This window comes from Carya illinoinensis, chromosome 7 (genome assembly GCF_018687715.1).
Source record: "Carya illinoinensis cultivar Pawnee chromosome 7, C.illinoinensisPawnee_v1, whole genome shotgun sequence".
In the NCBI taxonomy this organism is placed as follows: domain Eukaryota; kingdom Viridiplantae; phylum Streptophyta; class Magnoliopsida; order Fagales; family Juglandaceae; genus Carya; species Carya illinoinensis.
Window position 1 is genome coordinate 35,649,215 of NC_056758.1, and position 16,150 is coordinate 35,665,364.

Sequence of the window (16,150 nt, forward strand, 5' to 3'; positions counted from 1 at the left end):
GGAGAGAGACTAAAGGGGTAGAGAAGCATTCCTGGGTTAGGGATGATTTTCGTAGAGGGAAGGAGATAAATGGAAGGAGAGAGAGAGAGAGAGAGAGAGAGAGAGAGAGAGAGAGAGAGAGAGAGAGAGAGAGAGAGAGAGTTCTAAAAGACCTCCCTCTATTTGTCAATCCCCTGCAACACGGCCCTTGGATGTGAAATTATAATCCTTACGTGTCACTTGACTATTGGACTCCAATAAATAGAGTTGATAGGAAACACTGGTTTAAAGATATTCTCTATAATATATGTTAGCACGAATAAACTGTATTCAAAATTATACCCATCATGGATTGTGAGAATTAGTTATGGATTTAAGCTTGATTAAAATGCTAGTAAATTATAAACAAAAATGTAATTTTGAATTGAGAAAATAAAAAAACAGATGTACATATATGACTGGTAATAATAAATATATATCTAAGGAACATAAATTACATATAATCAAATCTATAAACAAAATAATACACACATGCACATCTTAGATGAACTAATAATATTAAATAGTAAATACCAACTATACAAAAATACTTGTATTAGGATGTTGCTAGCTAAATGTTTTAATGATTGACACTTTATTTTTAGGATTTTGTGAAATTTAAGCATTTTGGTGGAGTGGTTGAGTGAAATTATTTTTGTGAAAATTTATTTTCAAATTTAAGAATAAAGCACTTATGTCCAATTGAATTTTTTCGACATTTATCTCAGTTTCTCTATATTTTTTCCTCCATGTGGAAGACAAGAAACATAGAGGAATAAAAAGTTACATCTACATATTAACAACATTTGCAGTTTATATATATTGATCATGTACACATCATGAATGGGTGTCATGCACTCACATGAATTTTTTTTTTCTTCTAAGCGATGCACTTACATGAATTACATATTGATTTCTATTGAATGCCAAAACTCATTAGTTCTGACATTAACTATGTGTATGAATTTATGAAGAAATCGCAAAACCTTGAAACCCAATAAAACCAATAATATTTCACGAAATTCTTGACAAAATTTGTCACATATATAAGCTAGTCTAGTCAACTTCAATCAATCAAATGACTTTTGATCTCAAAAATATTATTTATATGTTAATTTTTCCATTTGATTAAAAGTTGAATAAACTATATATTATTTCTCTTACTTATCATATTATTTCAATTATTCTAATCTAATATATTTTTAAGAGATCACAATTGTACACCACATTACGGACATAAGAAATGTGATTAATTATTTAATAAATTTTTTATTCAAATTAATTCTTTAATTAGTTGAAGTGTTTGCTTAATTATGAGATAAATTGTTGTCAGCTTCATAAGTATTATTGATAAATAGTATAGAGAGAGTGTCAACTTTCACTATTGTCCATTTTATTGCCTCTCTTTTTAGCATAATGTATTCAACACGCACGTCGATTAATTTTGAAAGAAAAAAAATGCATATAATATACCTGCAACTTACCTACCTAGCAAATACTTTTATCTGAAAATTATAATTTTAAAATAGTAGTAACATATTTAATTAAAGAAAATGATGATTATAAAGAAAGACTTGTCTGTCCATGAAACATGCAAACCCGACGTATAATAGAATGTGTTCATGAGATATTTAGAGATTTTTTTATTATACATTAGCCATCAAACAAAAAAAGTTTCGATTGAAAAGATATTTTGTATCTCAACTTTAACTATCTGCATGCATCCATCTGAGATATTTTTTTTTCCTACTTTAACCATATGCATGTATCCATATTTTTCTTTTCTCAATGTAACAAATAACCTAGATGTATTGCAAATAAAATAATTAAGGTCAATAATAAGTATCAAATTACGGAAAAATAAAAATTAACAGAAAAATAAAAAATAAAAAAGTTAACCCAAAAAAATTACTTAATTATAAAAGAATTGATATATAATTTTCAATAGAATTGATATATAATTTTCGCTCGAGATTCCACGCCCGATAGACTTGCCTTTCAGTTGACTGGCGGTTAGCCGTACGTGTCCCATCGGCAACAGACGCGTCAACCTCCATTGTGATGGATTCTCTACTCTTCTTCAATCCCTAACGAAGTTACAAAACTGTTCCCTTACTTGAGCTTCTATCTCGTTCTACTAACTATATACCAGTATATTCGCACCCAAACATGAATATTCCTTCGTACGTGTCCCATCGGCAACAGGCGCGTCAACCTCCATTGTGATGGATTCTCTACTCTTCTTCAATCCCTAACGAAGTTACAAAACTGTTACCTTACTTGAGCTTCTATCTCGTTCTACTAACTATATACCAGTATATTCGCACCCAAACATGAATATTCCTTACCGCCCAGACTTGTATGTATTTGGGGGAATTGGTTTGCTACTTGATACTTTCTGATTCTCTTTTTCTTTTTGGCGGCTGATTGGATATCCGATTGGAAGACAGAGGTGCGAATGGTGAGGTGGGACTGTGGTGGTGGTGTTCTTCTTGTTGGGTGTTTGATTTTGAGTGTTTTAGAGCTTTGCAGTTGCGGAATAACCAGTGCTTATGTGAGGAACGCTGACTTATCTCTGGATATGCCAATAGACAGTGACGTCTTCAGAGTGCCTCCTGGTTACAATGCACCCCAACAGGTGGGTTTTTTAAGAAGTTTTGAATTTCTACCAATTCCATTCCTGATATTTCTTTCCTTCAAGTTTTATGATATTGGGAGTAATGTCATGTTATTTTCCAAAAAAAAAAACATCAAATAAAAAGAGACTCAATTCAATCCAGTACTAAATGCTGAACCGATCCAAATTCATAACTTTGATTATTTTCCTACATATATCACCATTAATTTGGGTCTGAAGGTGCATATAACTCAAGGAGATCATGAGGGAAAGGGTGTGATTGTCTCTTGGGTTACTCCAGATGAACCCGGTTCAAGTACAGTGCTTTACTGGGCTGAAAATAGCCAGCGAAAAAGCCGGGCTGATGGTTTTATTCGTACCTACAAGTATGTCAATTACACCTCTGGTTATATTCATCACTGCACCATTAACAATTTGGAGGTGTGTGCTTGTCCATAGTATTCCTTTTTTCCCTAAAGAAAAGTTAACCTGGTAGGTTTTGGAAACTTAATTCAATGAATGCTGCAGTTTGACACCAAATACTACTATGAGGTAGGGATTGGGAATACCACACGACAGTTCTGGTTTAGAACTCCTCCAAGTGTCGGCCCTGATGTTCCATATACATTTGGCCTAATAGGTAATGCAATCTCGCTTACTCACTTTACTCTTTTTCTTTTAATATATGGATAAAATCAGTTTCATGAAAAACACTTTTCTTATTGCTAATCAGTGTGTGCTTAGAAATTTAGAATGGTTGAAGTACTTTTCTTGCTATTTTTAAGGTGGTTATTGCTTTTCTGTTACACTTTATGATTACATCCAAACTTAGAATTTGGTCCTTCTATACCATCAAGGGGACAAATATATAGTGTTCGATCTGATCTGTTCATAAACTGGCTATTAGAATATAATATTAAAAAATAATAATATAAGATTCTCACTCTATCAAGAGTTTTGAGCAGGTGATCTTGGTCAAACTCATGATTCAAATAGGACACTCACACATTATGAATTAAACCCAACAAAAGGCCAGATGGTATTGTTCGTTGGAGACCTCTCTTATGCAGATGACTATCCATTGCATGACAACAACAGGTGGGATACATGGGGAAGGTTCATAGAGAGAAATGCTGCTTATCAACCTTGGGTATGGACTGCAGGCAATCATGAGATTGATTACGCTCCAGAACTTGTATGTTTCTATCTCTGCTTTTGTTTACTCTTGACTGGTTGATTTCTTGTATTTTTTTTGTGTGCTCAGTGCTTGCTATTACTAATATGGCTACTCTTTATGTTCAATGGATGTGTTGTTACAATGGTACTTTTATTTATGTTCACTTAGTCTAGTATAGATGTTGTTGCAGACAGGCTTGCAATACTTTGGTTTACGGAGTAATAATCATTTTGTCGCAGGGTGAAACTACACCCTTTAAGCCTTATACAAATCGTTATCATGTACCATATGAAGCATCAGATAGTACATCCCCCTTTTGGTACTCCATCAAGAGAGCTTCAGCCTATATCATTGTCATGTCGTCCTACACAGCTTTTGGTAAAAATTTTACTTTTCTATTACAGTTTTTTTGTTGTCACTGTGAGTTCTTATCGAACAAGCGAGCCATTTTTACCACTGGCATGAATGGTTAAGCTCATGTTTTCTGCAGCTTTAATTCCAAGTAGTTGTAACGTATCACTATTATAAAGCAACTTGTAAATTATCTGATGCTCTTATATTTGGAAATTAGCTTTGCTCAAGGTTAATGATTTAAGCGGTTAATTTGCTGATTTGATAGAGACTAAGAGGGGAAGCCAAATTATTACTAATGAATCACAATACACCACCATATAAATTAAGAGTTTTGCTACGTACAAGCAAAGTCGTGTACTAATCTGCGTATCAATACTAATTCCTTCATATTCAAAATTTAAATTAGTACTGTTTTCAATAAAATCTACTTTTTGACTAATCACATTAGATTGGTGCACATATTAGTGCGCAGTTGTGCTTGCAACTAGATTTTTTCATAAATCAATTCTGGAGGGAATCTTATAAATTTTGTGGATAAGTGAATCTGCCCACGGCCTCCAGTGTTATACTGTTGAACATCCCTTTGTGCTGTAGAAAAGGGCTTTAGGGACTGAGAGTCATATTAACAAGGCTATATGGTACAATTGCTTGTATACATGCTATATGCTAACTGTTGGAAAGAGTCAAACATTGCACATCAAAGGTAAATGACTGAGGAAACTTTCATCTGCAGGGAAATACACTCCACAATACAAATGGCTTGTAAAGGAACTGCCCAGAGTAAACAGGACTGAGACACCGTGGCTTATCATTTTTATGCATTGCCCACTATATAGTAGCTATGTACATCATTATATGGAAGGGGAAGCCATGAGAGTGATTTATGAGCAATGGTTTGTGGAGTATAAAGTTGATGTTGTCTTTGCTGGTCATGTTCATGCATATGAACGATCTGTAAGTACAAAATTCTTTTAAACTAAGGCTGCATCATTATTTTGCAGATTTCTTCACTTTGTGTAGAAGATTTGCACTTTTGAGTTGTTAAAATAATTGCTTCAACGAAAATGACACAGGCCTCGAATTTTATTTTGAAGTTTTGTTTCCTATCTTTCCATATTTGCCGTCTGTTCCTTAGTTACTGATTAGAGCCACTGAATATTCTTGATGTAATGCCTAGTAGGATCTAGATATAAAGGTCCTCCATAAAGTTTTTTCATTCAATCATGTTGCTTATTTTATGAGACTAAGCTGACTATGTAATTGAATAATTATTCTTGACCACTGAATTATCTGCTTGGAAAGTAGGTGATATGATCTGTTTGATTTTATGTCCTAGTTAAAGCCTCTTTTAAGACAAAGAACCTACTCACACATTACATTCACTATTCCAAGGGGCTTCTATGCATCGATGAGAGTGAAGTAATGCATGTGGCTGCTATGCAGCTTCAAGTCACGTTAAATATTGTGCACTTGTCCTGCCTCTCATAGATTTCTATACATGAGCTTTTCATGTCAAGTAAAAGAGGACATGGCATCATGTGGGGATGAGAAATAAATCTATAATATAGATTGGCTAATTGGCTTGTTAATTAGAGGATTGAGATAAAACATGTCTTCTCTGTTAGGAAATGGATCTCTTAAGCATACAAACTTAAGTGGGTTTGTTTTTCATGAGAAATGAAACATGCATTAATACAATTCCAATGACCAAAATTTTTGTTTACATTGCAGGAACGTTTTTCAAATATCGCATACAATATTGTAAATGGGTTGTGCACTCCCATTAGTGACCAATCTGCTCCTGTTTACATAACCATTGGAGATGGAGGAAATCTTGAAGGACTGGTGACCAAGTACGTACAATACAAAAAGCATTGTTCCTCTTGGGAAAAATTATTTGCTTGTTTCTCTATAAATTGACATTTGCCCTACTAATTGGATTTTTCAATTCCGCAGCATGACAGAGCCCCAGCCAAGCTACTCGGCTTACCGTGAAGCCAGCTTTGGTCATGGGATTTTAGACATAAAGAACAGGACTCATGCCTATTTTGGTTGGCATCGCAATCAAGATGGCTATGCTGTAGAAGCTGATTCTGTATGGTTGACAAACAGATATTGGTATCCCTCAGAAACATCATCTGTGGCTGCAATATGATAAGAGTCATTCTCTAGTCTGTAACAAGTTACTCGAAACATGTAGAATGCACAGTTCCCCTCTTCGTGGTCAGGCCTTCCTTTTGCTTTGATATCTAGGTTCAACTGAGGAGTGGGGTAGAAGTATTTATGGCAGATTTCAAAATTTGCAGATAAGTTAAGAGTGTATTGCAAATAAACTTCGCTGTACGAAATATTTGTCAAATATTGTAAAACACAATTTGATTTTATATGAATCTAAATAAAACTCATTCAGTTTGTACAATTTTGCTGTGAAAATGGGTGTTTTACAGGTAAACTTGGCAGGTCAATCAGGTTCCTCTGCCGCTCCCAATAATTCTATTGATACATGTGTTTTTACATTCACTCGTATCCTAACTTTCTGTACCATCTTCTGCCAAAATTGAATGGATGAATTCTGGGATGTTGACCACTACGTAATTTGGTTGTTCTGATTATTTGCCACGGCCCACGATGATGAGTGAGCTCCTCGTTTGTTTTCTCAAATCTAAAATATCTCAACATTATAATTTTTTTAAATATTTATATAAAATATAATAAATAATTTAATTTTTTTAAATTTTAAAATAAAATTAATATTAAAAAATTATATTATAATAATATTTTATTCAACTTTTAACTCAACAACTCATCTCATCTAACTAACTGTATAAGCAACTTTTCAATTTTTTTTTTTTTTTTGCCATAAATTAAACTTGAAAAATCATATCATTATCCTCACAATGCCACTAGGGAGAAACAGGATTGGCGTGGAACAAGACATGGAATGTAGCGAGCAAAAGCAGACATGGGGTAACAGAGCATGCAGTCATGCATGCACGGTCAGAAAAGACAGCTGCAGACTGCAGGCCGCTAATTTTAGTTTCTGCATTTTAACTGATGTTGACCACGTTGAGCCAGGGCAGTCTCTCTTTTTATCCTCTTATTTTCTTTTCATTTTTTGGCTCCGATATTGTCAAGGCAGCCAAACTCATTCTTTAAATGAAAATTCCTTACGTATGGTTGAAACATCATAATTTATAAACGATATTCTCTTGTGTACATAAAAGGAACACTAGCTAGGTAGAGTGAGAAGATGACTTTCTTTCGTTCTTTCTTATTTTTGCTTGGTACGTGACTCATTAATATATTAAAAAATTTAATTACGAATACAATAATACATTAATATATACATTAATTTATTGTGATTAGTTAAAAAGTATATTTTATTAAAAATAGTGTTAATTTAAATTTTAAATATGAAAAATTTAGTATTGATACGCAAATTAATGGACTATAACAAAATTTTTAATACATACAAGAGCTTTGTAAACCCCACCCTTTCAGAAAAAGAAAAAAAATAAATAAAAAACAAAACATACTAAAGCCAAACCCGCATGTGGTTGAGACCTTTACTGAACTCAGATACACTACTTTATGATATACAGCCTATACTAAGTTTATCCATGCCATATCTAATATTAACAATACATATATATTTGGGCAACTTGTTCCAGGCCATGATGCTTTAATTACATGCACCATTGTGACTGCAACGTTTCCCGGTCACTACCATCGACCAAGTTGCCTGCGAAAACTCCCGAGTCCCCCATGAACGGAAAATCTAATGACGTGGCGGCCTCTGCCCATATTGTCTCATCAAACACTGGGAAATGATTGATATTACCCCAAAGTCCACCAATCCCCTCCTCGTTCTCCCCGAATTTCACGTTGTATTCCGCTTGCTTTTCTTGGCTCTCCACGCTTTCATCAGTAAAAGACATGGTAGAACTGTTTAGGTAGACTTGTGGTATAACATCTTCAATATCCCTGACTATTGGGCTATTATTATTTCGAGAGCATGTGGTGGACGTGGTGCCTGAATTATGCATGACATGAGATTGGTTTTCGATATTGGCAATCTTTGTGTTGTTCGAAGTGGCTGGATGCCGAGAATTAATGGTACTGGATAAGTCCGGCAGATTGAGCTTGGCCTCCGAGCCATAAAGCTTACGCGCAGCGGCATCATATGCCATGGCAGCCTCAAGGGACGTGTGGAAAGTCCCCAGCCAGAGGCGCGCACCACGATTTGGCTCTCGGATTTCGGCCACCCATTTGCCCCAGGTTCTCTGCCGGACGCCCTTGTAGGTGCACATAGCATTCTCTGGACCTCCTTTCCCCCTCATGCATCCCTTTCTCGAGCTTGCCCGTGCAGGCTCCTTCACCTGTTTTCTCTCTCCAAGACCCATATCTGATTTCAACATTGTTCGTGCAGAGAACTGACCAGAGCCCGGTCCAATTAAGATTTTGGCGATAAGGTTACAGATATGGCTTAAATGCAAGTACGAATACTATATATATAACGGAAGCAAAGTCAAGTTAGAACTTGGGATGCACTGTACTGAGACACGCCTGAAACGTGGCTTTTCTGGTGATTTGGTGTTGCTACTTGGCACAATGAACCACACTGCTCGTGTCCACACACAGCCTCACTGTTTGTTTCTCTTAGACACACTTGGCTTCGACCTTTGTTTGAGCACGAGCTCAGGTGGCAAACGGAGAAAAGTATGTATATAATACATGCATATACATATCTAAATTTGCTTTTCAATTTGTCTTTCATTTTTCATTTTCTACATTAAACCTGAGGAGGTGAGGGAGAATGGAATTGGATAATTGTCAATTTTCTACTATTTTAGGGGTGGCGGTGTCTTTAACGTGCAGACGGTTGGGGATAAGAACATAGTTGGGGGTTCCCAAAATCAGTTGGGCGCGACAATTAGCAGAGCAGACAGAGTGATACGTGGGGTTCCCAGTTCCCATGAAGTGGTGGGAGTCAGCCCTGATGTCCGTGTGAACATATTCAATCTTTTTAGGATTTCTCCTCGATCCAGTACTGTATGGGGCCCTAGCTACGAGTTTTACGATAAAGATTAGCTATATACCCTGAATCCTCCTCAATCTTTGGTACCGGAGATAGATTCCTCTGCTCCTATAGTTTCTGAATGAAATAGAGATAGATTCCTCTGCTGCTATAGTTTCTGAATGAAATACCTCCTCTGTGCTCGTCTTTACATAAGACCACGTCACTAATGCATATGAGAAATTACCCTAAAATAAAAATCTATATAATTCAATTCACAAAACTCAAAAGATTGGCGCACAATTCGCCATCAAATTGAAAGGAGAATAAGAATTGTTACACTGTTATATGTCACACCTATAGCATCATTTTTCCTCTTTGAATTTACGTCATAATGCCATTTTTCTGCTGAGATAAAAACAGGAGATGACACTTCTTTTCAGGTCTTAATCCCACGCCAACTTACATATACATAGCAAAAGCATTGGAGTCCCAGAGGGTAAGAGAAGTCCGATCTGAATCAGCTAAATGGGTGCGACCACTTGGGATGTCCAAGATTTACAATGAGTAATGTAAATGAGCTCAAAATAGAAACAATGGTGACACCAAAAGTTTGAATTACATTCTGAAAGTATTTTAATATAAATATTTTAATTTCTAAGCACAAAGCCCACCCACACATTCTCATCATCATCACGGCATAACCCTCTTAATAATGAGCTTCAATCTCGCCACCACCCAACCACTCCCTGTACATACATGCATTGTAAGCAGTAATTGCAAGCATAGACACTGACATTTACAAGAAAATGAAAATTTGCCCAGTACAGTGATAGCTGGACCAAAATTATCAAAACCCATAAAAGAGCCGGTGTAAATTGATGGAGCCTTGAAGCTGGCCAATCTCATGATCGCACACCCAACTTCAAAGCTTCATCGGGATCTCTGCACTTCTTCAGGGCCGCCCTTATCTCCTTCAACATCTCATTTATCTTGATACCTTTCCTGCTATACAAAACATAAAATGGCAGGGTTATCTGCTATTGGACCCAAAAAATAGGATTTTTTTTTTTTTTTTTTTGGGGGGGGGGGGGGAGCATTTTCAATGTTACGAGCACTTATTGAGTGCTACAACCACAAATGGATTATATAAAAGTAAATCCACAAATTGATATAGCTTCATGTGATCCTTTATATTTACTTTACAATAAAAATAACTTTATAATCTGACGAACTACTTCAATCCACATAAATTTGTGAGATTATTTTGTGTAATCCATTTGTGGCTAGAGTATTTCTCATATCAATTAGGTAGCTTGTTCACCACAACCTGAGCTGTGTCCAAAAAGAAGTTAAAATGGCTGTACATGATCAGGAATTTTCATTCAAGAAACAAAAGCTGCTATAGAACATCCAAAAAAAGATTTGAGGTAAAAATATAGAAAAACATAGGATGTGAAATCGTGTTAACGGGTCGTGTTCGTGTTATATCAAGACATGTGCATTACAGTTAATGGGTCAATCCGAATACAACCCGTTAAGGGTTTCGTGTCATAATCCTCAATCCGAACACGACCCATTAAGATAACGGGTTGACACGACACAACCTGTTATGATCCGTAAATGAATCCTACGAAAAAGTTAACACGACATGATACGACCTGTTTTAACTCATTTATATTAATGGACATGAACACGACCCGTTAACTCGTTTGACTAAGTAATTTTATATAAATATTAAAATCACAATGTCTATAAAAAAATATAAAACTAACTATAATTACAAAATTACAATCAAAAAATAAATATACTGAAATTAAAATGAAAATCCCAACAATATCAGATACGATAAACTATAAAATAAAGTAACAAACTCACAAAGCCATGTATAGTGCATTGTAAATATTAATATTATAATCCCAAATATGATGATACACATATAAACTGAAACAAATTATGAACCCACAGAAGATGGTGTAACGTCCTCATTGCTCTTGTTGATATTCAACTTCATTATATCTTTAGTTAACTCGTCCAAATTCATTTCTTGTACTCTTATAACCAAGTTATCCGTAATTCTACTATCCCATAACTAAATATTTTTGTTTATCCAAAGTCCTCATTGTTTACAAATAGCATTACAATGCGTGTGAGGTTACAAACAAATTACAAAAACTTTTTGTTCTATCTTTTTTATATTTTTAGATAGAAGGGCAGAAGTGTAATTTTTATTTTCTTAACAGGTCATAACGGGTTGACTTGTTAGTGACCTATTAAGCAATCGTGTCTCAATAGGTAAACCTGTTTTGACCCGAACCCAATAAGGCTAAACTCAAACCCGCTTTTATCATGTCGTGTTCGTGTTGGATTAACAGATCGTATCACATATTGCTACTCCTAGAAAAACATAGTACTTGAAGAGAAAAGACATAATGACAACGGGAACTTACAGGACACTAACTCCTACAACTGCAAGGGGGCGTGGATAGTCCTCGATTTCTTTCTCCTTCTCATCCGTACTTTGAATCCCTGGAGAAGATACATCTGCATGCAGGGCTTCACTGGAAAGAAATTGAAGAACATCGTCAGAGCTTGCTTCTGGCTTAGAAGACGCACCGTCACTTCCAATCCTCATTATTTTTTCAGTCAAAGATGAAAGCCTGTCCCTTGCCTGAAATAGAAATTAGCAGAATTCTTAAATTTCAATTAACATAAGAAATGGAAAGATTAATACTAACAGCACTAGGATATGAAAATAATATAATACCAAGGAAAGGAGTTCCAAATCTGAAAGGAACAATCAAAGGCACATACCTCTGGAAGGTCAATCTTATTTAGCACCACAATGAATGGTCGTTCAAGGTAATCAGGATTGTACATTCGCAATTCCTGCAAGACCATAAAATCCCAGTGTTTATATGTGAAAGATTAAAAAGTTTATACGTAAGAATAACCATGTGATAAATTATTCCCATGGGCTTTTCACATTCGGACTCCGAGGAATGCTAAAGACAATGAAGAAAACTCTAGAACGTTGGAACATTGTCATTTTTTCCCTAAAATTGACAGCTTAAAATCATGATCATAATCTCCCACTTAGCTTTGCATACCACTCAAACCCTTGTGCTAGCAACCCAGTTAAAAATATATCCAGAATCATTCAAGAAAGAGAGCACATACTTCTTTTACTGTTCTGTAGTCATTTACAGGGTTATCAGCAGCTGCATCAACAACATGGACCAAGAGCCGAGTCCTCCTTAGATGCCTCAAGAAGTTGCGACCAAGACCCTGAAAGATGGTACAGATGTCAAATTTAGCAACGTTTTACTTTATAGTAAGCAGGCGATTGACATGAAAAACACACAAACCTTCCCTAGATGAGCACCCTCTATAAGACCAGGTAAATCAGCCAATGTTGCCTCAGAAGAGTACATCCGCGCTCCTAAACTAGGATCACCATCAAGGCGTCCAAGATTTGGCATTAATGTGGTGAAAGGATAGTCAGCAATATCAGGTTTTGCAAGAGTAATGGCTGCCAAAAGGGTTGATTTTCCAGCATTTGGGAGTCCCTACAACAAGTGCAAGTAAACCTCTAGTAATCTAGAAGAAAATTAAATCAATAATTATAATTACTAATCTACCAATCCACACATTTTTTCTTAAATACATGGGAAACGGAAGTAACTGCATCAATAAGGATGACTGCACCCTTTAAATCGGTAATGAAATGTGAAGAATTCTGTTGGGTTTTCCTATTCCAGTATTCCATTATCTTTATTACTTTAAAACAAACTTATAACTACAAATTCTTAGACTGTACCATGAAAATTTAAAAAAATGATTTTTTAATAAGCAGCAACTTTATTTATTTATTTTGATAGGTAATCGAGAAGTTTTATTCATAAGAGAAGGCAAAGCCCAAATACACAGGATATACACATGATGAGAATTACCTAACTAGGGCTAATGATAACAATGAAAACATAGGCAACAGTTAATGGGACCAAGCTATTCATGTAAGCCAAGCAGTACTTACAACTAAACCAACATCCGCAACAATGCGTAGAATCAACTCCAAGCTAACCTCCTCCCCAGGTTGACCAAGAACTAAAACCTGCAATATATTTATAAAGATTCACATGTGTATGACATGAAAGGCATATAACTTGCCATGCTTACCTTATCACTGTCATCTCTCATCACATTTGTGGTCAAAGCCATCAGCTTTTTCCTTCGATGCTCTGGCATTTCTACCAAGCTAATCTGTCAAAAATAATTGATCAAGAAAAGTTTAGACTTACATATCAACATTGAGCACCCAAGTTTAAAAAATGTGCTCTTAAATCCTGACGATAACCTGCAGGCACATTGAAGATAACATGCATGTAATATTTTGATATTCTCAGGCCCATTATTAAAATTTTGATATTCCAACGAACCGAAACTTTACCATTACTCCATCTTAGGCAGAATGTCTTGACATCAAAGAGCATAACTTTGGAAAATAAATGAATGAAAGAAAGAGACAACAAATGCTATGCACTCACTATTACACTGAAACAAGTAAACTGGAAAATAAATTAAAATCGATTTCCTTACCCCTCCTTGCCCACCCCTAGCAACTAGGACTTCATCACCTGGATGTGCCAGATCAGCCAACAACTTCCCCCGCTTACGTTTCACAACTGTACCTGTCATCAGAGTAGGAGAGAAAACAGTATGCATGAAGCAACTATTTTTTCTGAATGTTTAAATGAGAGGTTTTTTTATAGGTGAATGTTTAAATGAGAATTGACCATCCTAGCATATTATCATCCTCGTTTGAACTAGAGATAATAAAGGGCGGGGGACACCACCTACATAATCAGATCTAATAAGGGATATTCCACACTATAATTCTCATAACATGCAATGGCAGTTATCTCTGTCAAAATTAGGAACATAACATACAAACCTACAGGCACAGGAATGCGCAAAGTTGGTGCAGCAAGTCCGTTGTGCAACTGGGAAGTCAAAACACCCATTGCATCAACATTTCCACCACGCTTTGCATTATATCGGCCTTTCTTGTGAAATTCCAATAATGTATCTTTCCCTTCGTCTGCATATATCACTACATCCCCTCCATGCCCACCCATAGGAAGGATAAGTGACCCATCAAAATCCCTTTTATACAAACTTTTCCTCCGTGTCTTCTCCTTTTCATGCTTTCCTTGAGACTTACCAGCTCTCTGGTTAGGCATGTTAAGAATGGCACCGTGCCCTCCATCTCCAGCACGGACTGTGATGATAGCCTGATCAAAATACTTGTGGGGTTCATTGATCAACGTAGCAGGGCTTGAGGAAGGATTCTCATTCACCCTGGCAATTTGGCACTTCGCTGTGTAGTATGCACAATTTTTAGAATTGCTTTTGCGTTGACTATGCCGATAGATTAGAAGGCCTCTTGATCTATTAATGCAATAACAAGACAAGAGGGGGGAAAAGAGATATCGCATAAGGATTCCGATTGAAAAACAGGAATGAAGTTATCCAATAAAATACATAGAAATGAGGAGTTTCAATGGAAACAAAAAAGTAATTTCATATTCTCGTGTGAAAACACGGTTATTCCAGTATTCCAAGATAATCTGAAGTGTGTTTTCCTTGGTCTTGTTTTAGCAGAAAAAAGCTTCAGAAAATTCACATATTGTTCTTATGATGTGGTTGAAGCATATCCAAATTACTACATATCAGCATACATAAAACAGTAAATTGCAACAAATTTGTCTAAACGATTAAAAGCTTAAACATCAGGTGCATTCATCAAGCAGCGTCTGGAGTTAACACCGAATACAATTGACTTAATCTTCTGTTAAGCATTAGGAATGTGAACCACTCCTCTGGAAAACAGAGTTCATCACCACTCTAAATGACAAGGTCTTGACATAAAATAAGCGCACCCCGTGTCAGAAGATTGTAAAATTCCGTATCATGCGATGCTAACTACAAAATGTCTGCGTTCTAGAGCAACTCTTTTGCGGCAAACTTATCCCTAGTATAACTAATTACAGAAGTCATCTTTGGTAATCTTGGTTGCTTTCTCACCACAAATCCTTCAAGGTAAAACGTAACTTTTGAAGAAACAGGACGGGAAAAGGTTTTATGGAAAGAAACAATCAATGGTTCCTACGATTCGTTTATTAAAAATAAAAAATGAAAATACAAAACCCTAAAACTTCATTTGCTTACTGACTATATTACGACGAGAAAGAACTTGAAGATTTCAAATTTCTCAGCAACCAAGCAAACTGTAATTACAGGAATGCTTCCATCATAATGATGCGAAAAGTTGGGGCAAGAACGAAATATAGATTTAAATCCACCAGTAAACTGAAACAAGTCATATTCTTTGATTTCTCGTTGTTTTCTGGGACTTTTTCTCAGTGCAACAAAACGCACCGTCAAATTTTATGTTTTTTTTGTTTTGTTTTAACTTATCAAGAACTATGGAGTTCGTTTCTTCCAGGCAATAAAGATTTCAAAATCAAAGCTAAATAAAATCTTCTTCTTCTTCGAGAAAGAATACCTTTCCGATAAAACTCGAGCGGAGAAAAACGTATTGTTATGGAGGCGTACGCTGAGATACGAAGGTGAGGATGGTACAGAAATCGACCAAGGCATTCTCTGAATAGAAGAGCCTCACTCTGAGAAAAAGATTAGAGAGAATCCTCTGGCAATGCCACACCTGTAGTTTAACAGTCTCTCAGTGGTGGAAACGGTTGGTCGTTTAAAGAGTGCTGCCTTCTTTGTAGGTTTTGCATTGCAAAGTCCTCCACCCTTCTGCGTATCGTTGACTTTTATAAAAAAAATTTATCCCATTTTATTTAATTATTAGAATTTTTTTAAATTTTCATATAAAATAAATTAAATAATTCAAAATTTTTAAATCTTAAAATAAAAAAATATTATAATAATATTTTATTTA

The 16,150-nt window shown here is 35.7% G+C and overlaps 3 protein-coding genes across 5 annotated transcripts; 1 reads left to right on the top strand and 2 right to left on the bottom strand.

The window, feature by feature from the left end:
• Window positions 1-2,020: 2,020 nt before the first annotated feature.
• LOC122317118 (purple acid phosphatase 2-like) lies at window positions 2,021-6,585 on the top strand. 2 transcript variants are annotated; one of them, XM_043134046.1, is made up of 8 exons: window positions 2,021-2,656; window positions 2,876-3,076; window positions 3,164-3,275; window positions 3,601-3,830; window positions 4,052-4,190; window positions 4,900-5,120; window positions 5,898-6,019; window positions 6,123-6,585. In XM_043134046.1, the coding sequence occupies exons 1-8, from the start codon at window positions 2,477-2,479 to the stop codon at window positions 6,319-6,321; spliced, it is 1,404 nt and encodes a 467-aa protein (XP_042989980.1). In that variant the 5' UTR covers window positions 2,021-2,476; the 3' UTR covers window positions 6,322-6,585. The 2 variants fall into 2 exon arrangements, with proteins under 2 accessions (XP_042989980.1, XP_042989981.1); XM_043134047.1 differs by lacking the exon at window positions 2,021-2,656 and having other exon boundaries at window positions 2,880-3,021; window positions 3,132-3,275.
• Window positions 6,586-7,594: 1,009 nt separating this feature from the next.
• Window positions 7,595-8,658, bottom strand: LOC122316768 (dehydration-responsive element-binding protein 2D-like). Its single transcript, XM_043133543.1, has one exon. It carries the CDS (start codon window positions 8,582-8,584, stop codon window positions 7,853-7,855), a length of 732 nt encoding a protein of 243 aa, XP_042989477.1. The 5' UTR covers window positions 8,585-8,658; the 3' UTR covers window positions 7,595-7,852.
• A 1,125-nt stretch (window positions 8,659-9,783) lies between these two features.
• On the bottom strand, window positions 9,784-15,948 carry LOC122316767 (probable GTP-binding protein OBGC2). Of its 2 annotated transcripts, none has more exons than XM_043133541.1 (10): window positions 15,752-15,948; window positions 14,138-14,634; window positions 13,783-13,874; window positions 13,363-13,446; window positions 13,220-13,297; window positions 12,552-12,752; window positions 12,364-12,471; window positions 11,998-12,072; window positions 11,634-11,854; window positions 9,784-10,191 (listed from the first exon to the last, which is right to left on the bottom strand). In XM_043133541.1, exons 1-10 carry the CDS (start codon window positions 15,844-15,846, stop codon window positions 10,089-10,091), a joined length of 1,554 nt encoding a protein of 517 aa, XP_042989475.1. In that variant the 5' UTR covers window positions 15,847-15,948; the 3' UTR covers window positions 9,784-10,088. The 2 variants fall into 2 exon arrangements, with proteins under 2 accessions (XP_042989475.1, XP_042989476.1); XM_043133542.1 differs by having other exon boundaries at window positions 9,784-10,188; window positions 15,752-15,947.
• Between the last annotated feature and the right edge of the window lie 202 nt (window positions 15,949-16,150).

Bases quoted from the DNA above. Each gene is read 5' to 3' on its own strand.
- LOC122316768 (XM_043133543.1), bottom strand. From the start codon at position 8,584: ATGTTGAAATCAGATATGGGTCTTGGAGAGAGAAAACAGGTGAAGGAG.
- LOC122316767 (XM_043133541.1), bottom strand. From the start codon at position 15,846: ATGCCTTGGTCGATTTCTGTACCATCCTCACCTTCGTATCTCAGCGTA. The intron at 12,073-12,363 runs GTATGTGCTCTC...ATGGTCTTGCAG, and splicing joins ACTACAGAACAGTAAAAGAA to GAATTGCGAATGTACAATCC. The intron at 10,192-11,633 runs GTAAGTTCCCGT...TGTTTTGTATAG, and splicing joins GTTGTAGGAGTTAGTGTCCT to CAGGAAAGGTATCAAGATAA.
- LOC122317118 (XM_043134046.1), top strand. From the start codon at position 2,477: ATGGTGAGGTGGGACTGTGGTGGTGGTGTTCTTCTTGTTGGGTGTTTG. The intron at 4,191-4,899 runs GTAAAAATTTTA...TTTCATCTGCAG, and splicing joins GTCGTCCTACACAGCTTTTG to GGAAATACACTCCACAATAC. The intron at 6,020-6,122 runs GTACGTACAATA...TCAATTCCGCAG, and splicing joins CTTGAAGGACTGGTGACCAA to CATGACAGAGCCCCAGCCAA.